The following is a 21426-nucleotide window of genomic DNA, read 5'->3' as shown; positions in this document are numbered from 1 at the left end:
CCTTCTTCCAGACACAAACACCGTTTCTAACGAATATCATCTTTTCCTAATTACCTCCCCCCAGGGCTTAGACGCAAACGGGAAACCTCTCCTGGAACTACACTTCCGTGTGCAGTTCTACATCGAGAGCCCACTGATGCTAAGAGATGAAGTATCCCGGCATAACTATTACCTGCAGCTCAAGTACAATGCCATCAACCGGGATCTTCCGAAGGAATATTCCGAACAATCGCTACTTCTCCTCGGCGGCCTATCGCTACAAGCAGATCTGGGCGATTGCCCTGAAGAAAATGGAGTCGTTATCGATGGGACCAGTAGCACAAGCGGCAGCACTAGCAACACTAGCAGTACAAGCGGAACTACCACTAGTACAGCCAATTCAGGTAATGGCTGCACCATCAACAACAGCAATAGTGCCGCCACCCTCAACAGTGGAAGTAGCAGCAGCACCGGTAGTACTACAACCAGTAATAGCAACATCAACAATAACAATTGTAGCCCTAGTACTAGTAGCAGCACCAATAACAACAACGCATCCACCTGCAACGGCAGCAGTGAATACTTCAGGCCTGAAGACTACATCAACCCGTCGCTGCGGTCGGCGTGGGGTATTTCAGCGCTCAACTCTTGCCATCGGGAAAACCGAGGAATGTCTCGAGCTGATGCAGAAACCCACTATATTCGAGAGGCGTGCAATCTCAACGAAGCCATCAACGCTCACGTGTTTCGCATGAAGCAAACCAAGAACGAAACCGGCATGGGGTCAGTATCGTTAAGCATCTACGCGAAAGGAATACGTATCGCAGCGGATAACTCCACAGCGACCACGTTCAACTGGCCCAGCATCGGCAAGCTGAGTTTTGATCGGAAAAAGTTCGAAATCCGCTCCGGTGAAACAAAAATCACGCTCTACTCGGTGAACGACGACAAGAACAAAATGATATTAGCATTGTGCCGAGAGACGCACCAATTTTCCATGAAAATTGCCCCGCGTCTAACGGAAGCTATGAAACGAGAGGAAGAGGAAAGCAGCTGCATTCACGGCTATCCATATCTGTACTCTCGGGCCCTACCGTACAAAAGCAAAAGTGACCAGCGAATATCGGTTATCTCCAGCACAAGTTCTAATACTACCTCCGGTATTGTAAGCGATCGAGTCCATTCAGAAGATGAACTTGAAATAATCATCAATACGCCACCTACAGCAACACTCGCAGCCCCTTCGACGGAAAGTCTAGCATTTGCTCATCTACTTGATTGCCCTAGTGTAAGTCGACAAACCTCTTCCGTCGGACAAGTATCCCTCAAAGATTTGGAAGGCACTCTAGCGGCTTTGTCCATCCGATCCAATGCCACTATTCGTTCAGTATCAAGCAACGAAGGAACCGAAGTGAAGGAAAGGACAACTAAAGACTGCGAGTCGTCACCGTCATCGCAGCATAACATTGGTTCACAATGTTCGTCGACTTGCAGTACCGTGGTCGTAGCTACCGATTGTATAAACTTACCTCAGAACAACACCAGCAGCTCAATCGAACGGCGTCAGACATCTACGTGCAGTAGTTTGGAACTTGGATATAGTCATACGGCCCAAAACAGTACATTAAGTGTGGCAACTAGTACTTGCATAGATCATGACATCAACGAGGAAGAAGAAGAGACAAATTCGGGAGTTTATACACTGGCTCATGCGCCACCTACGGAAACTAGCGGAGTGTACACGATGAATAGCAGTGAGATGACAGGTCAATCGTCAGAGATCGCAGAGTCTGAATCACATGAGAGCTCTCACTATGGCAGTTTCCAACCGTGTCAGAGTGAGCTAGCAGAGCCTCTTGAACCAGTCGACTCAGTGGATGGAGATTACAGACCACGTCTAGACAGCGACATCAACGAGTTCCGATTGCGATCAGATTCCAACGTGTCTGCAGCAGGATCATTTAGAGGAGACGGAAGTGATCCAACGGACAACAAGCATACACTTTTGAGCGCAGAAGAGTTGACCGATTTGATCGTGGGGCGAGGGACGTACCCGTCAAGGAAAACAGTGAGCCACACCCTTGATTCAGATTGTGACTACGTGACGTTGCCATTGCCTTTGGAGGGTGAAAGTTATCTGCAAGGAAGTGAAGATACCGCTCCCACGGAAGACGAATACGATGACGATGTTCTACCTCCTGCTCCTCCGAAAAGAATCGACAGCAACATGCCAGCACAACGGCAGTCTCTTATGAGTTTAGTTAGCTCGAATGATTCACCTCCACCTCCACCTCCTCCTTACAATGCACATCACGAAACTACCGGCTTACGCGGACCAGATATACGTCCAGACGAGGCACCCGTGATTCCTCTTCGCGATCCTCCTCCATATCCCCAGAAGCCAACTACCATCGTGCGGGAACGACCAGTTCCTGCTCCAGTCATTCCGGTGTGTGCGGCATCTAGTTTACAAGCATCCGCAATACCAGAGGAAGTTCCTGCACGTTTCATTACCACCAGATCCCAGATCAACATTCTGAAGGCTCATACCAGTGTAGTTGGCGAAACCGCAAAGCCAAGCTATGCGGCACCAACAGTCAACAACATCAGCAATCTATCACAGTCTCCACTTCCCACAACGGTGACGACAGCGCCAACAACGCCCAGCGCACTTGGCATACCGGTCGTTCCATACCACAAAAGCATTACCTCGCCTCCACCACCATACCCAGAAATACCGAAACCACCTCATCGAACCTGCGTCTTGCTACCGGTGATCAAACCTCGACAATATCACCCACCACCGCCGCCAACAATGCCACGGCAACCTCCACCACCTCCACCAGCTCATTCGCTAGCTACTGTATACACTGGACAGCTGGCGCGATCCCAGATCGAACTCTATCAACAACAACTCTACAGTGATGTAGACTACGTCATCTATCCGATCCAGGATCCCTCAATTAGTCAGCAGGAGTATCTTGACGCCAAACAAGGTTCGATACTGGCAGCAATGGCCCAAAGTCCACCCCCACCACCGTATCTTGCCTACCACACTGTTCGAGCCCATAACCGTAGCTGGGAAGCGTGCAAGAATCATGCCATCTACAGGAGTACTCCATACCTTTCCATGGCCCTGTCATCCAATTCCCGTTACGCTTCTACACAGAATCTTTCCGATACCTACGTTCAACTACCCGGAGCGTATTCTCCCCTGTACAGTCCATCGGTAGCTAGCCTTTGTTCATCGTATGAACCACCACCACCACCTCCACTACGACCTCGACCTGTATCCAGCAGTTCGTCGTCCATGTTTGTGCGATCCAGATCCGACGACAACATCCTGAACTCGGTCGAAAGCACTCCCAAAATCAGACGACTTCCGCCACCTCCTCCTCCACCATACGAATCTAGAAAACCCACTCGGAAGCCACCGATACCCCTTCCAACCCTAGAGAAGCAAACGTCACCAGCTGTGAAAGCTGTAGCCGCCATAACGAAACCTCCCGAAGGTGAGTCTAAATTGTGCAATTCAAATTCAACCCCATCGCTAACGCCATTTTCGAATTATTTCCAGTCCCAGCGAAACCCACCCCTACGAAACCATGCGGTCCGAGTGCAAAACTGCAAGCTCAGATAAGGAAGCAATATCCGGATATTGATTTCGGCCCCTCCATCGACATCAGGACTCTGCGGGAGAAAAGCAAGAACCTTGATCTTCCGCTTATTTCTGCCCTAATGCATGACCGTTCCCTTTTGAAACAAACACGGGCTTTCGTCATGCCCAAACATCCCAAAGCTGGCCTGAACAGCTCACCCAATAGCGGTAGTAATGCCACCATTACCAGTCCCAGCCAGCAGAGCCTCCTGAACCACAAGACCAACAAATATCCGGTGTCCGGTCTGAGCACCACCCAGCTTGCCAAACCCCGCAAATCATCGATCGTGAGCCATCGGCATCCGAACGACAAGCTGCCCCCGCTACCGGGCCAAACGGCAACCGAGGGCAACAACTACGTGATGGATCCGTCGACGCCGGCCAAGCAAAAGAGCTACAGCTCCTCACAACCCAGTGCCTGAGATAATTCAGTATCAACGCGAAACGCTTGGCCGACGGTCCGACGGTCTCTGCAGCCATCATCTGCGTAGCTGTCAGATCAAATACGATAATTTTACGCTGAAAACGATAGACTTTTACATTTGGAAACCTATTGTGTCATGCTAAAGCTAAGATAGTAGATTTTTGTCGTCTTAATCGGGAGAGAAAAGTTTGTGTTACTTGCATTTTTATAAAATGGACCTATAGTTTGTTGTACTATTTTCTCCTTTAGGATAAAAACCAATCCAGGAAAATCGAAAGGAAGTTTTTGGAACGAAACTTTTCCTTAGTAAAACCCCACCGAACGTACTTTGTCTGTTTCCCAGAACGAACATTCCCCCTACTTATTTAGCTTTGGATTATTCTCTCTTGATCACTGTCGAACATATAAACCACACCTCCATCGTTCCAAGCTTTCTTACGATTTTCGAACCCATAGTGCGAGCTAAAATCACCCGAATGTCAGCTCACAAATAACACGGACGCATATTAGATTGTTAAAACAAAGTATCTTTCTTTAGTGGAAATTACTCAGGATATTTTATATAAAAAACATAAACTCTTGTTTTTACCCAAGCAGCACACAAGTCACAAAGGAGTGTCGACAGCGCAGGTTTTTGGTTGTACAGGAGCTACATTAATGTAATTTTAACTCAAAGGCAGAATAACTTGAAAATGACTCGTATCCAACCAAAAACCTGCGCTGTCGACACTCCTTTGTGACTTGTGTGCTGCTTGGGTAGGCAAACCTAGTTCTCTGATTGAAGCGTAAGTGTGTAAATTGATTTTAGCTAAAAGAAACAAGGCACATTCAGAGTCACTTTCCGGTCCACACAAAAATCTAATGGGTACAAAATTGTTGAATAATTGAGATCAACCGTTTGGCATTGAATCCTTTCCGGATCGTAAACTGTTCCGAAAATATTCCATAAAATTCGTGCCAAATTTACCCGCTAAGTAGAGTTCATCTTAATCGTCAAAGGAAATCTGTAGAATAGATAGAGTAAATTGAATGCACACACACAAGGAGGACAAGACTAATAATGACTTAGGATAAAGAAAAAACTTTAAGAAGTGAATGCAAAGCAATAATTCGAACTCTGTCGCATAGAACGTTGACAGATACGCTGTAAAAATAGGATTCATCTACCTATCACGGAGGAAAAGCCCTTGTAATTCTGGAAAATGGAACAAAAATCTCGAAGAAACAATACACTCAAAGTGAGTCGCCATATTTATTTGTTACTGCAAGAGGTGAAAAAGATTTGAGCCAAGAATGAGCGCGAGCGAGGAAGTGAGTGAGTGCGCTTGTGAGGAGAACCTTTTCTTTGGATAAGCAGATACCCGGTTAACACGGAAATTTAGTGAGCTAGACAGGGGCATGTTTATGATCATAGTACATTTTTGCTCAAAATACCTACTGTAGGCAACCTTTGGTGTAAGTAGTGCACACGTGCATTGGTTTAGGTTACGTTGAATTTTATTTAAAATATTATTTTATTTTAACATACCGTTCCGAGCGAGAGATAATTGCGTGTAGTTTTACTAGGGAACCACTGACAAAAGAAAACGAGTACGAACTGTTTCTAGGGAGTAGTAAAGTAATCGTTATGTTTTCCTATAGATATTTTAAATAGTTTTTTATTAACATTCTCTCTACTCAACACAACACAGCTAAGGTTGACATATGTACAGAACAGGCTAGCAAGTTAAGCTACTAGTAGGTTAGAAACTATTTGAATTTTCTTCTTTATAAGAAAAAATCCAGAAAATAAAATCCAAAATCAATCAAAAACAAACATTGTGTCGCTGTTCTGCTTTCTACTTATGTAATCTCACAACTACAGTCTCTAAGCTTCCAACGTTGAACTTTTGAAAATACACGCGCTCCTTCACCATGGATGCACCAGCAACTATTTCGCCACTGTAGAACATCGCAGTCAAATCCAGAGACACGTTTTTTGTGCCAAAGTTTGTAATCGACGCAAAGGAGTTTCTCCTCGGGTACCATCGCTGAATAACCATAATGTCATTTTTACTGGACTTGACTTCCGCATTCGGTAGAATTTGGCCTTCCTTTACTACCGCATTCAAATAAATCGACGGTGAGCGTTTCCTCAGCTCGATCATTTCCTGTACAATATCCAAATGATGATATGATGCCGCGGCACTCTTGGGCAACCACGGTAACGTTCCTCGTCCTGTAAATTGATTCTGATTTCCACTCCAGGTCATCACGGGTAGATGATGCAAGTGTTGCGTTTCCTTGTGTTCCTCATTTGGATCGTGAACTTCTGCCAAGGCAATTTCATCTCCATAGAAAATACTCGATGTTCCCGGCAGCATAAGTTGCATCAAAGTCGCTGCAAGTGTCACATTAGAATTCATTCCAGACGACAAGCGTCTCTCGTTTACTCCACCCAAACTCCAATGCACCCACGGATGATCAACTCCTTTGAGCAACGTTCCATCAATGGCATCTCGAACCGTGCTAGCGATCGCCTCCGTACCATTAGCAACATCCAGCAGAACATCCACCAAATCTACTTGGTTGAGCACATCACGTACTATCGCTTCTGGAACTTTATCGATGAAACTCTTACTTACGATCAAAACCCTGTCTCCTCCTAAGGTATACTTCCACTCCTTGATATTTTCTAGTAACAAAGGATCCTCTGAAAATTGCTCTAAACCCTTGATATAAAACCCATCAACACCACCCTTAGCCAACCAAAACATCAAAACATTTGTGATATCATTTTCCTGTCCCCCATTCACCGATCTGGCCAGACGCAAAAACTCACTCGTCGGAGTGTCCGAACCAGAAGTTCTGTTCGGCAAATGATCAACATCCAAACTCGGGGGATTCAAATGAGTCACAAATGGATAGATCGGCAGGTCCAGAATCAACGATATGTTCCTCTCATGCAACACGGCCGCAAATTTCTGCAAGTCTTCCACCTTTCCCAGCACCTCGTCGATTGCCGTCAGCGATGTCACCTCTTGGAACCGGTCCGGATAGTGTGCCGAGGGGAAAATCGAGTTCAAACGGACGGCTCCGATGCCAAGCGTTTGAAAATAATCGGCCCGTCCAATCAAGCCTCGGATGTCGCCCAGACCGTCATCGTTGGTGTCCTGGAAGCTGGCTGGGAAGACCTCGTAGAAAACGGAACCCTTGTACCAGGGTACTCTGGAAAATAGGGAGACAGGAAATAAAAACTTGCCTTATTATCAAACATTAGTGTGAAAGGATCTGGTTTACAATATCGTTAGTAATCTTACGTTCCCAAATTTATCCCATTCTTAAACTTCCTGAAATATCTATAAAGGCCCTGTAATTCTTTGAAACCCCTCTAAAATCCCTTGAGACCTACGGAAGCTTCGTTTAAACCCACCAAAGCCCATTGAAAACCCATGAAATGTTCTGAAAATCCTTGGAACGAATCCTCGAAATCACCTAAAGATCTCTTTTAATTCCCTCAATTCATATGAGACCCCCAGGAACTCCCTTAATACTCCAGAAATACGTTGGAGAGCCTCGAATCTTTTCTGAGGATTAATTAAGACCCTTAAAAGCTTTTTTGAGGAATCCCTTGAAATTACAGTGACCGAGGTTGGAGGTTGACAGCCATGAACCGTGTATTATGGAGAAATATTGTTGATTCAGTTTTGTTTTGAATTGATGTAACACTAAATAAATGAAATGGACGAATGCAGGACTCATACAGAAGTAGAAAAAATACAGCTGTTCTATAAAATGTCATATCATCGAAATCTCTCTGAAACACCCATTCATATTATAAGTTTTGGTCATCGGCGCAGATCCTATTGATTTCTGGATAAAAAAAAGGTTGAGTCGTCCAACAGTGGAGTTGAAAGAAATTTTGAAAACATTCTCCAGGTAAGAAACCAACCGGAATCGATTCCGGAGTATCCGTAATCGGTCAAATTCGTTGTTTGTCATCAGCACAGGCTCTATTGGCTTCCGGATGAATAATAATGAATTTAAATCACCTAGCAGCACAGTTGCAAATATTATAGAAGTATCATTTTTTTATCCCTATTGTACCGACTATTGTATCTATATAGACCAGTATTGTCATGGCAAAATCAGTGTATGGTTACACACTCAAGGTTCTCAAATTTCAGCACCCCATATACTGGTTTGCCCCTAAGTAAATTATTTTAAAATTGAACCTCATTTACATTATTTGGATTTTTTTCCTAATTTGGACGATAATGCTTAAGAATAGAATTTCTTCGATTTCATAAGAAATTCAGATTTTTGTTTTTTTTTGTGGTTGGAGTTCCTCGACAGGTTCCTAAATGATTTACTCTATATTTTCCTCTTGAGTTATTTTTTTCAGGAATTCCTCCAGGTATTGTTTTAAGCGTTTCTTCAGGAATTCCTTCAGAAAATTCTCAAGAGATTCTATTGGAAGTTCCTCCAGGGATTAGATCGTAAACTTCTCTTGGGATTTACAGAAACCTTTCTTTATGGTTTTTTTTTTCAGAAAATTTTCCGAAAAACGTTCAGAAATTCTTTGAGGATCTCCTTCAGGAATCAATTCAGTATTTATTTCCTGGCGTTTCTCATGGTATATTCCAAGAAATTGTATTGCACATCATTTTCCTGTATCAATGGCTTTGCTTCAGAGATTCCTTAAAAAATAGGGATAATTTTGCCAATTAATCGGTCGTTTCCACAATTAATTTCATAAAAAAATATGTTTTTATGAAATGTCTTTTGGTGATTGCTTCAAGAATTCTTCCATTTAATTAAATTTTCCTCTATGGAAAATGCTTTATGGCTTTATACCTTTCAGACATTTTGCAAGAAATCTTTCAAGAATTCCTCCAGAAAATTTTCCAGGTTTGTTCAAATCATCCTCCAGGAATCAAGAAATAAATTTCTGAATTATTGATTTTTTTCAAGAATTCCTCCATCTTTGTTTGCAGTTTTTTTACGAATTCTCGTAGATTTTTTTTTCTCAGAAACCTGTTAAACATGATCTGAATTAATTCAGAAATTTATCAAGGTTGTCGATTAGAAATTTCTCTTTTCATACATTTCCATAAATTTCTTCAAAAGTTTCTCATAAAATTCTTCTAGATATTCTTCTGAAGCCATCTTAAGGAGTTTTTCTAAGTTTTTCCCCAGGAGTTCCTCCAGTAACTCCTCCGACGACTGTTTCTGAAATTATTTGAATATTTTTTATGAAATTTCATGAAATACTTCTGTAAAAATCTGTGGAGAAGTATCTGAAAGAATTTCAGGGAGAATCTGTAAAGGAATACCAGGTATTATTTCTGCAGGAACCACAAGAGAAATTCAAAAAAAAAACCTACAAACATTTCTTCGGTAACCCCTAAAGTAATTTTTCAAGTGATTCTTGGAGGAACCCTTGAAAGAATTTCCAAAGGAATTGCTGAAAATTCTCTGAAAATTCTGGTTATACAAAAAAAAAGTTCAATACAAAAAAATCTGAAATAATTACTTGCTGACTTTCACGAAGAATTCCTTGAACTACTGAAGGAGCCTTTAGTGACATTTCAGATGGAATGTCTGAGTAAACTTTGGATCGAATCCATGGAGAAATTTCTGAAAGAATCCTTGAAGGGATTTCGGAAAAAAATGTCTATCTAATACCTGTAGAAAATCCTTGAAATATTTTCAAACGAATCTTTGGAGGATTGTGTGAAATCGAAAAAGAGTTGCTAAAGAAATTTATGGAAACTCTCCCTCAGAAATCATTTTGGTGGAATTTCTATAAGAGTTTATTAATAAATATTTTGAAAAATTCCTAGATAAATCTCTCATTAAAACTCATGGAGTGTTTTCTGTACGAATTTCCAGTGGAGTTCGTGAACGTATTTTTAAAGGAATCGCTGAAAGAATGTCTGGAAAAACTCTGAAACTTATGAAATGATTCCTAGACAAATACATGAGCTTTCTATGAATAGCATCTGAACAAATTTTCTGAATTTCTCAAAGTACCTTTAAAAGAAATCCAGGAGGAATTTCTGGTAAAAATTGGGGAGATGGATGAAAATGGACATCTTTTGCGTGACCTAATTTAGGAAATTTCTGAGTAATTAATGGAACCATTTTAGGAGGTTCTCTATAGAAATTCTTTAGAAAATTATGGAGGAACTTAAGGCAACCCCAAAAAAAACATTTCTGAAGGAATATTCGGAATTTTTTTTAAGAAAACCCCTGCGAAATTTCAGAAAGAATTCTGCAATCTCGATTTTCTAAAAATAAAACGCTGTTAGAATGTCTGGAATCTGTGCATGGTCTTCCAAAATAACCCCCAAAAAAAATTATGAAATAATAGCATGAAGAGATTTTCTAGAACAATTCTTGGTGAAATTTCTGGAGATTCCCTCTATTTCTGGAGGATTTACGAAAGAAAATTTCATATTCAATACCTTCAAAAATGTCTTTCGTAAGTTGCCATAGAAATCTTCAAATGAGATATGTCGAGAATAAAGCTTGCGCATTTAAGAATCGGTACACCTTCAATCAGCTACAGATCAAAGACGGTGTGATTTAGAAAAAAAATGTAAGAAGCAATTCAAGCCTATTCATTGTACATGGGATAGACAAAATTATCAGGACAGGCAAAATTTTTACTTCTTAAAAAATGGTGAGCTAGCTGTAACTTTACGAAAAGTGCATAAAAAATTTTACTGTAAGTTGGTCAACAAGTTTTGTCTATCAATGATCCAAATTTGGAAAAGATCTGGCTGTTTTACGTAATATATATATATTCTAAAAAAAAGCATAATATTCCAAAGACTATCTTTGAACTGCTATATCTCTGGATTCAATTAACAGAATGCAATGAAATTTTTACATTCGTGACTCATATAATAAGCTTTGGAAAACGATTGACTAAATTTTAAGCTGTCCATAAGAAAAATAAGTAATTGCGATTTAGTTTATTATTTGAATGTTTAGTAAATTGATCTATTTTTACATGTATCCCATAACTTTTTTCAATTTATTGCCGGATATTTTGTTACATCCATTGAAAACATATTCATATTTGAGTCTAACTATTACAACCATCTATTACAATATATCTAACTTCATCTAGAATAGCCCTTTTTTTCTAAGATGTTGCCCATTGATAGACAACTAGTTGATCAACATACAGTAAAAATTTGAGAATTTTTGATGCACTTTACGTAAAGTTACAGCTAGTTGACCATTTTTGGAAAAGGTAAAATTCTGCCTGTCCCAATCATTTCTTCTATCCCATTGTATTTTGTATGACATGTTGATCTGAATTTGTTATTGATGAAATTTTGTTCAGCACAAACCAACGATCATCGACACATCATTTCCCAGCTCAAGGACTAGTATTTCTATACGGAACAAGTTTATATTCATCAACTATGTGTTCAAATCCAGGTAGCACATTATTGTTTTTGTTATATAGCGTTTGCAAGGCCATTTTCAATGTATAGCCTTATTAAGCCTATTAAAGCTACATTCCAAGCAAAATTTTGTTCAACGTATTTAGGGGCTGTTCATAAACCCGTAGACTTTTCGGGGAGGGGGTTCTGGGCAAAGTCTACGCTCCATACAAATTTTCAAATTTTTGTATGGACAGAAGTCTACGAGAGGGAGTGGGGTGCTGAGATGGCCAATTTATTGACTACGTGGTTTATGAACAGTCCCTTATGAGAAAATCATATTTGCTAGGATCGTTATACTGATCTTCAATTCCATAATACAAGTGGTCTTACATATTACATTGGCTAAAGCTGCGTGATTTTTGGAATTATTACCCGTTTTCCCGCACAGCAGTCGAATATCAAATCATTGATAATTGTGTTATATTTAGAAAAAAAAAAAAAGGAGAAACAGAATCAAATTTCATAAAAGAAAAGAATATTTTTAAAAATGAACAGTGTGAATTCCATAGCAATGTGCATTATAATGTCGAAACAGTTGATTTCGTAAAGAAATTTATAAAGAAGTTGACTGATTTTTTTTTTTTTTGGGAAGTCCCCGAATACATTTCTTTTAGAGATTCTGCAATCAACATTATGCACCCAGTGAACCCAAAGTCGTATATCAGAATGCCATATTCCGGACAAATGTTCGTGGGATGGCCAGCCTTTTGTCACGAGATAACAACCATCATGTTGTTTTCGGAAGGTGTCCAGTGAATTTGGCTTACCCTGCAACAACAAAACATCAGGTAGATTATTCCCTTCTGATATGACTCTGCAGCCATAGGTTATCCTTGAGCTGATGGTGGACACACAACCAAAATAGGCTCACTGGTTCAAAATAGTTAAAGAAGTCGTTTACATCCTTCAAGGACCATTATGAGCATCTCAAGAGTAGTCCATGAAAAAAATTCCAGATGAATTCTGTGCTGGAAGAATCAAGGAAGAAATCTAGAGAGAAATCCATGAAGGGATCATCCATGAACAACGTCACGCTTGGAGGGAGGAGGGAGGTTTGTGAAAGTGTGACTATCAATGTGTTAAGTAAAGGAAAACTCTGCACGAAGGGGGCAAAGGGTCGAAAATTCCCATTTTCAGCGTGAAGTATTTGATGGATACTCCCAAAGAAATAAAAAAAAAATCCCGTAAGAATCTCGGAAGGCATCCCTAAAAAAATCGTGGAAAAAGTATACCTTATATGAAATACGAGAAGAATCAATGAAATAATCACGACAGAAATCTCTGGAGGAATCCTTGAAAAAATACAAAAGAAATCACTGAAGAAATTACGAAATGAATCTCAGAAGGAGTATCAAAAAATATGCTGGATTAAATGCTGGGAAAATTCACAAAGGAAACCCGAAAGAATTCAATAAAGAAATCACTGAAGAAATTCATAAGGAATCCTTGAAAAAAATCACAGAAACACGGAGAAGATTTTTGGCAAATTAAAATAGTATTTCTGATAGTTATTTGGGCTGTTGAGTTGATAGTTGTTTTGAACGAAATGTTTTGCCGTTTTGAGCATACTTCTACCGTCTCATGTACAATATTTTATTATTGAATCAACAAAAAATACAAAATAACTATGCAAAGACAAATACAACTATATGTATATTCGATTCGATAAACCGTCTGTCAATATGAATGATGTATAGTTGAATCAATCATCTGATTGCCGACGCCAATTCCAAGCGCATTTTCTTGTTTTTTTTTTAACATGGTGTCTGTTAGTGAAAATATCGTAAGAGAGAGTTTATCTCAAGGTAAGTCAGAGTATGAAAATTGATGTACTTGTTCTGCATTTCAACAAACGGCTACAGTATCAGCTTTTTCTGGATAACTTGGATAACTAGATAACGCGGTGAATTCGTCAGTTAATTTTATCGTTGACTCAAGTTCTTAAATACATTATAATGTACTATAGTTTTGATCCTTTAAATCCATTTTTAGGATCGATTACCGGTTCCACAACCATTGAAGGAATTGAAATAGAATCTACCTAAAAAAACATCCAGTGAAAGGCGGCCAAGAGCCAAATGGATGACTCAGTACCAGTATCCGACTCCAGTATTTTGTGAAATAGTAAAATGAACAAAACTTCTTGCTAGAAAAACAATTTGAAGCAACTATTTATTTGTTGCAACGTACTAAATGGTTATTAAACATCACGATTGAAAATAGTTGATATCATTAAATAATGCAATAAGCTGTCAAAATCTTCAACAAAAATATAGTTCTTTTAAAAATGTATATAGTTGAACCAATAATACTATTATTCAAATCAATAAAAAAGTATTGCTGTCACAACTATATGGTATAGTTGTTACAACTATAAGATCCGAGATGAACTAGCCTAGGGCTAAAAATCTCGTTAATACAGATAAAAAAAAAAAAAAAAAAACTATAAGATAGTTGAATTGTATGTTTATTTTTGTTATCTCTAAATTAATAAGAAAATTTAGCTGATTGAACAGTATATTTAAGTTTACCGAGGTTTCTTCTCCGTGAATAGTCTCTGGAGGGATTTCCAAAGGGAACTTCAAAAGAATCAATAAAGGAATAAATGATGGAAGTCCGAGAGAAATCTCTGAAGGAACTCTTAAAATAATCATGCGGAAATCCCTGAAAACTTTCAAAAGAACTTGCTTTAAATATGCTCTCAATGCCAGGAGCAATCTCTGGCTGAATTCTGAAGAAAACCCAGCACAACCCTTGATAAAATCCCTGGCAGAATCCCAGGAAAATGCAGAGACAAATTCCTGAAGGAATACCTAAAGAAATCCCGAGAAGAATCCTATGGAAAATCTCTGAAGAATTTCCGGGGGAAAGCCCTAAGGAAATACTGAGAGAAATCTCTGAAAGCAATCATCAAAAAAAATCTCGGAAGGAATCCCGAAAAAATACCAGAATATTTTTTAAAAAGAAGTTCGGTAATAATCAATGAAGGAATCACGATAAGATTATGAAAAAATCCCTAAAATAATGCAAAAGAAATCCCCAAGGAAAAAAAAAATATCTGGAGAAATATCAGAAAGAATCGTAGGAAAAATCAATGAAGTAATGTCAGGAAAAATCCCGCGAGAAATTCCCAAAAGAATCTTAGGAGAAAACTTATCCCTGCAGAAACCCCAGAAGAAATCCTCAAGGAAAACCCGGGAAAGAATCCCGGAAACAATCCCGGAGAAAAACGCTGATTACAGTAACTGCACCTTACAAAAACACCATTCCGAGATAATCACGCTTGAATTTTCACGGCAAGCCCTATGCAGATTGCGCGCTATGTCCAAGAGAAGTGCGCCATAACGTCCTGGGACATTTAGAAAATTTGAAATGTGTATTATTATGCATCTAGTACATATGTTTTAGGAATGAGAAAATCATTGAAATCGTATTAATTTCATAGATAAAAAATTTAACATGTCTCAATATTTGTGGAAGAGCTCATAGTACAGTTAGCTGAAAAGCTGACTCAGTTTCAGTGGGGACGATACGCCAAGAAAAAATTCAAATGATGGTAAAATAAATGCATCGAAACGCTAATTAGTATTCCGGCATGTGCTGCACGGCATTGAACTTAGTCCACAAGCGAATATTGTCTTTGCCGAAATAATATTTTTGAGGAAACTAGTCGCTAAATCGTATCAAGTAAAAATAATAAGCTCATCTTACAAACAAGACATTTGTTTGGTCTAAATTAATGATGTTTCCCATGTGACACTGACACGGCATGTATAATAACATCCTCAATTTATTTTTGTAACAGTGCTGTTACATGGATCTCCACCTACGCAGTTACTCTTACGTCAACGTCAAACCAGAATGATTGCTTCCATTTTGTATTTGTGATGATTCCGCACTTTCATAATCATTTAGAGGCATTCAAGCGTTCACCGTTTATCCTCTTGGCAAACAATGACCCATTTTAATTGTTTGGCTTCTATTTGTTTTTCTACCATTCATGATTCTACTATGTTTATCTACCGCAGGCTTTGATACTTACGAAGGGTTGCAGGACTTTGGCAGCGTTGCAATCATGGTCACCACAATGGCCACCATGGCGATAATTCCGGCCAGAAACACGAAAAATGTGCACTTCCGTATCAACGGCCAATCCCAATGCACAAAACTTGGCATATCCTTGGTTAGAGCAATGTTCATGGTTCCATTCGCCATCCCATTTTCCTGCATCTTTCCGTCGCTCTTCTTCCGCAAATGCTGGTATTCGTTGTGATTGTTGAACAGATTGCCCGCACCACTGGTGCAGCCTCCTCCCATTCCAATGCCCGAGCTGCCAGACGAGCTCGTCTCTGCAGCCGGATCGTCTCCCGCAATATTTTCACAGTTTTCCACATTTCCCATGCTGGGCGTCAACGGATGGGTGAAATCCAAGGGCGGACTGGGTGTCCCCGGCAGGAGCAAACATGTGGATGCGTCTTCCTCCGGCAGGAACGTCGATACCGAAGGCGACGTCGTCAATGACTCGGGCAAATCCGCTCCCAGCAGTGTGGGATCGGTGGATATCTGAAGATGATCCATCCTCGTATTTCGGTATAGGTGCTCGTTTCTTCTACCACAACCTCATCCGGCACCGTTCGGAAATGCGATCACGTGAAAATGCAAATAGACTTAATTACACAACGCTTTCCACTCTGATGAATTCGCGACGACACTACTGGCCGTGCTGTTGGTTGCTCGCTAGATGTTCTACTGTATTCTCTTCGGGAAAAAACTTCAGTAGACCGATTTGTCACCCCAGTCACAGTGAGAGGCACCCACACCACCCCAACAACGTCCGTCCGTGCGGGGTACGGGATGATGACGACGTTATGAGAGCAGCGGCAACCACAGCAGCACACCGAATGTGCGAATGTCGCAATTCAATTGATACAAATTAGTTTGCTGTGACGAACGACGACGATCAATTGATTGCAAATTTGCTTCGCAAGCAGTGAACGACTGGACAGGAACTTGGTCGACACAATGAATCTTTCAACGGACCACAATAACGCGAGAAAATTGGAGATTTTTTCGGAAGCAACGCAAGGTTGGCCACTTTTACGCAGAAGAAAATTCACTTTTTATGGCGGCAGGGAAATGTCTAGCTGACTGCTATAAAGTGCGGGTGGAAAAACGCATGCGCGTGTTTTCCAACTGCTTTTGGTATACGAATACATGTGGTGAGAACGTTTTCCCAAACAAAACGTGTTTACAAATCTTCGATAGACGTGGTTGTGGTTGAATGTTTTGGGATATTATTATTTTAAATGTTCTCTAGTTGAAAACAATTGGCACTATGCTGAACGTTGACTGGTTCGATTCCCGGTCGACCCAACAACTTTCGTAAAGATAATTTCCTTCATATGCTTGAGCATCTCTATGTTTGTGCCTGCCACACATTATTCACATGCAAAATGGTCATTGGTAAAGGAAGTTCTCAGTTAACCTTTGCGTTCCTAACGTATTTTGCGAACCTCCACTTTGAAGTTGTTTTACGCTATTTTCTTCAATTTATAACCAATTTTAACGAAAATTTGGAAAAATAACCGGAAATTATTATTATTTTATAGAATGCACCGGTTGGTTAAGTTGGATTACTGATTCTGGATTTATACGGAAACTCTGAGGCACGTCGGTTGGCCAAATGAGACAATTGGTTGTTTTTTTACAGATCTTACATGGCACTATGAGTTCTTTACATCTGAATCATGAAGTATTCATATCTTTGGATACTTTAAGGTCATTTGAAACTGTTCCGGATTCCGAAATACCGTAAAACGGGGTAACATTTATAGCTCTGCACGCAGTGAATTTAGCAATCGAATCATTAACTGCGTGTTTTTATTTATTTTTTTTTGTTTTACTGAACATCAACATATTATTCTGTGCTACGCGGGAAAATACGCAGGGCCGGGAGCCCGGGCCACATTTCAGAAAGCCCCACAAAAACCTTTTCTTGGTTATTACACATTAACTTTATGTTTGAGATTGCTCATATACTGTTTGAAAACAAAGAAATTTATTTTGCTCATCGGTTATGAGACTCCAAGGGACCCCCACATCCTCGGCCACGGACTAAAATGGACCCCTACAATCCTTAATCAGGGCCTGCTGGAGAAGAAAGCTTTGCCCTCCAGTGAAGACGTAACGGCAAAAAGAATAATTCTTCATTTTCGTCTTTTTCTCCTTCTTCTCGATGTAATGAAAGAAACAGAAAAACTAAAACCACAATCGAATGTGCGAGCACGAACCAGTTTTGGCATGCTCCCCTCTTCACATGTACGGTATTATTGACCCCTCAGGCTCCAAAGGATTAATCCTCCTTGTGCATTAGGGTCATTTTTGACCCAAATCGTACATTGCGTCAGCGAGCTGTTCCCAGCGTGATGCATTAGGAAGGTTGATCAGTTTAGTCTGCATCCCAGGAGAGCCGTTTTCGTCCATAATTTTCCATAGCGATCAATACTGTTGTATGCCGCTTAGAAGTCGATCAACAGGTAATGCGTTGGGATTCGGTATTTACGGCGTTTCTGTAAGATTTGCCGTACGATGAAGATCTGGTCCGTTATCGACGGGCCATCGATGAAGCCGGCTTGATAACTTCCCATGAACTCATTCGTTTTAGGTAACAGACGATGGAAGATGATCTGGGATAGCAATTTGTAGGAAGGATTCCAAATGATGATCGTTCTGAAGTTCTCACATTCCAAATGGTCGCCTTTCTTGTGAATGGGACAGATTACCCCTTCCTTTCACTCCTCCGGTTGCTGTTCAGTTTCCCAGATCCTGGATTCCAACCGGTGCAGACAGTAAGACAATTATTCTGGGCGCATTTCCGTCCTCTGCTGCTGGTTTTCCGTGCCTACGTTCTCCACGCCATTCAGGTGTTCATCGAAGTGCTCGATTACCTCACGTCCTTCCGTCAAGAGGCCCCCGTCCTTATCCCTGCATATTTCAGCTCGCGGAACGAAGTCATTGCGGGTTTCATGGGAACGGCGCTGCAGTTTCATTTCTTCGCACTTCGCTTCTTCCAGGCGGTGCTTTTTTCCCCGAATGAAGCGGGTCTGCGGTTCCCGCTTCTGTTTGTAACGTTCTCCGTTCTGTCGGGATCATTGCTGCAGCATGACCGCCCGTGCTGCGTGCTTCTCTTCCAAAATCGCTCTGCACTCCTCGTCGAACCATTCGTTTCGTCAACTCCTTTCCACGTACCCGATGGTGCTCTCGGCTTCGTCGTTGATGGCTGCTTTTAGTGTTCTCCAGCAGTCCTCTAGAAGAGCCACATCGAGCTGTACGTATGCTGAGGCAACATCCGGTTGCTTCAGTCGCTCTAGGTTGTACCGTGGCAGTCGCTGGTACCGTACGGAAAATTTTTGGTGCAGTTTGACCATCACCAGGAAGTGGTCGGAGTCGATGTTTGCGCCACGATAGGTCCTGACGTCGATAATGTCGGAGAAGTGCCATCTGTCAATCAGAAAGTGGTCGATTTTCGATTCCGTCTGCTGTGGTGATCTCCAGGTGTAACGATAAGGGAAGCTGTGTTGGAAAAAGGTGCTACGTATGTCCATGTTTTTTGGAGGTGGCAAAATTAATGAGTCGTAGTCGTTTTCGTTCACCAGCTGGTGGGCGCTGAACTTTTCAATCGTTGGCCTTCCTCCTAGCCTACCTGAGTGTTTAGGTCTCCTATGATGATTTTATCGTCTTGACTTGGGCAGCGGTCGTACTTGCATTCGAGCTGCGCATAAAATGCGTCTTTGTCATCATGAGAGCTGTACATGTTTATTATGCTGGAATTGATGGTTGATCCTCAACCTACACATTCTTTCGTCGATCGGCCATCGACCGATGATTATGTGCCTCTGCATGTCGCCATCACAATAAATGTGTATTCCCAGCACACGTGTGTTGCCAAAACTCTGGTAGATGGTATGATTGGCTCTAAATGTTCGCACCATGGGTCCTGTCCAACACACCTCCTGCAGCGCTACGATGCTGAACCCACGGTCCTTCAGTATATCGGCGAGTATACGGATGCTTCCAATGAAGTTGAGAGATCGGCAATTCCACGTACCGAGTTTCTAATCGCAAGTCCTTTTTGTTCGTGGGGGTCGTTGCCGTTGGTCTCGGTTCGTATTATTCTGTTGCTGATTTTCAGTTACGCTGGGTTGTTATGGCTGGCCTGTAAGGCTGGACAGCAATCCCCTGTTTATCGGAGAATCATAGGGCATAGTTGAGCTTAGAGTCCTTTTCTGGCACTCGGGCGTCGATCAGCCGCCCCTAACATGGTGATCGGACGCTGTAGTGAGCCGCTCTTCGTGGAGAACTTTGCCTTGCTTTGTGCTCATAGAGGTTGCGCGCTACAATAGGCTGTAACTTTCATTGTGGTGCTCCAATCTTTATGAAATTTGGAATGTGTATTGTCTAGCTAGTATACATTTAGATTATGCAATAAAAAAATTCGATTTTTTTTATCAACCTTAAGATATGTTACCCCTTAAGGCGAAACTGGAAGCATTCCCTCACTTTTTGGTTTTTGATTTTTTTATTAAATAACGAAGCAATATTTTCAAAATCGGGTTCCGTGCACATGTAGAGTATGGATCAAGGTATCTTCTGATTTTTTTTGGTGTGGAAAATGTTTTTCATTTTTGCAGAAACCATTTTTGAACGAAATTTCACATAAAAATGGTTTCTGCAAAAATGGAAAACATTTTCCACCTAAAAAAAAATCAGAAGATACCATGATCCATACTCTACATGTGTACGAAAACCGATTTTGAAAATATTGCTTCGTTATTTAATAAAAAATCAAAAACCGAAAAAATGAGAAAATGCTTCCAGTTTAGCCTTAAGATCATACCCTAGGAGGATGTTAGGGTCAATATGACCCAGACAGGCACGCTGAAGTGCACTAAGGCATCTTAGGAAGGTTAAACATGATACACGTAATGTCTGATCCTTAATTATTTCGTTAGGAATTTGAAAATTCGTCATCATGCTACAATCATTTTTATTTTTTTTTTTCACTGAAATTCAGTTTCCTCCTTGGTCATGCTACGAATCACTTAAAACTTGAAATAGTTGGTACTGCTGGCGATGATGTGGCAAAATGCGCACTTCGACTATCCTGCACTTGTCTTTCATGTGGCATCACGTCAAACCGTATTGATTACGCAATAATAGCAGCATCAACTAAATGATCCATACAGCAAAGACAAGTGGAAATCAGTGGCTTATCAGCTGTGTGCTGCGGAATAAATACTACAGTATACACAAACGGCGTAATTGCCAACACGCATCGATTCAATATTGATTAGGAACATTATGAATGAAAGCCATGTGAACTCGATTCTGACGGAAAAAAGCGGAAAGTACACATGGACGTAGTTCAAAGTACATCTCTCCATATCGTAGAATCTGGCGGATCAGTGAAAGATGAGTTGAGAAAAAGCGTAAGCTTTAATTTGTAAGCACATGACGTTCTTCGCGCTGATTTCAGTTGAAACGTAATCATTATAATTCACTTCCACAATTATTGGGACTTTTTGGATTGTCTAACGGACTCTTGGAACATTCCGTTATCATCTACCAAACACGTGCTATGGAAAACAGAAACGGTCTACGCAAACGATCGTCATACTGGAAATCACGTGATTTTGTAAACCCTGTGTATACCATATACTATTTTTTTATTCAAAATCCTTCAGTATATTCCAGCTGTTTATATGAACAGACCAAGTTATGTCGTGTTTGCATACGTCCCGAAAAAAGCTTTCATTTTTCTTCCAATAAAACCTCTTGAAAACAATTTGGCGGCTGATCAATACAGTAAACCTAAAAATGGCAATTCGTCAGCGAAACGCCAGCAGTAGCGCTCATTCAGT

The 21426-nt window shown here is 40.7% G+C and overlaps 2 protein-coding genes across 3 annotated transcripts in view; one reads left to right on the top strand and one right to left on the bottom strand.

Moving 5' to 3' along the window:
• The window catches only part of LOC109433586 (protein expanded), a 46020-nt gene extending 41372 nt beyond the window's left edge, over nucleotides 1–4648 (top strand). For both annotated transcript variants that reach the window (XM_019710019.3, XM_062843611.1), the window contains 2 exons: nucleotides 65–3491; nucleotides 3557–4648. In XM_019710019.3, coding sequence (XP_019565564.2) covers nucleotides 65–3491; nucleotides 3557–4059 — 3930 coding nt within the window. In that variant the 3' untranslated portion in view covers nucleotides 4060–4648. The remainder of the gene's footprint in view (nucleotides 1–64; nucleotides 3492–3556) is intronic.
• Nucleotides 4649–4818: 170 nt separating this feature from the next.
• On the bottom strand, nucleotides 4819–16640 carry LOC109430131 (alpha-amylase 3). The gene is made up of 2 exons (XM_019706162.3): nucleotides 15549–16640; nucleotides 4819–7268 (listed from the first exon to the last, which is right to left on the bottom strand). The coding sequence occupies exons 1-2, from the start codon at nucleotides 16082–16084 to the stop codon at nucleotides 5900–5902; spliced, it is 1905 nt and encodes a 634-aa protein (XP_019561707.2). The 5' UTR covers nucleotides 16085–16640; the 3' UTR covers nucleotides 4819–5899.
• Nucleotides 16641–21426: the final 4786 nt, after the last annotated feature.

This window comes from Aedes albopictus, unplaced genomic scaffold, assembly GCF_035046485.1.
Source record: "Aedes albopictus strain Foshan unplaced genomic scaffold, AalbF5 HiC_scaffold_35, whole genome shotgun sequence".
In the NCBI taxonomy this organism is placed as follows: domain Eukaryota; kingdom Metazoa; phylum Arthropoda; class Insecta; order Diptera; family Culicidae; genus Aedes; species Aedes albopictus.
The sequence above is the reverse complement of the archived record's forward strand: the minus strand, read 5'-3'. Positions and strand labels throughout refer to the sequence as shown.

Coding starts and splice junctions, on each gene's coding strand:
- LOC109430131 (XM_019706162.3), bottom strand. CDS start 16,084: ATGGATCATCTTCAGATATCCACCGATCCCACACTGCTGGGAGCGGAT. Junction 7,269..15,548: donor CCAAAGTCCTGCAACCCTTC/GTAAGTATCAAA, acceptor CCTATTTTCCAG/AGTACCCTGGTACAAGGGTT.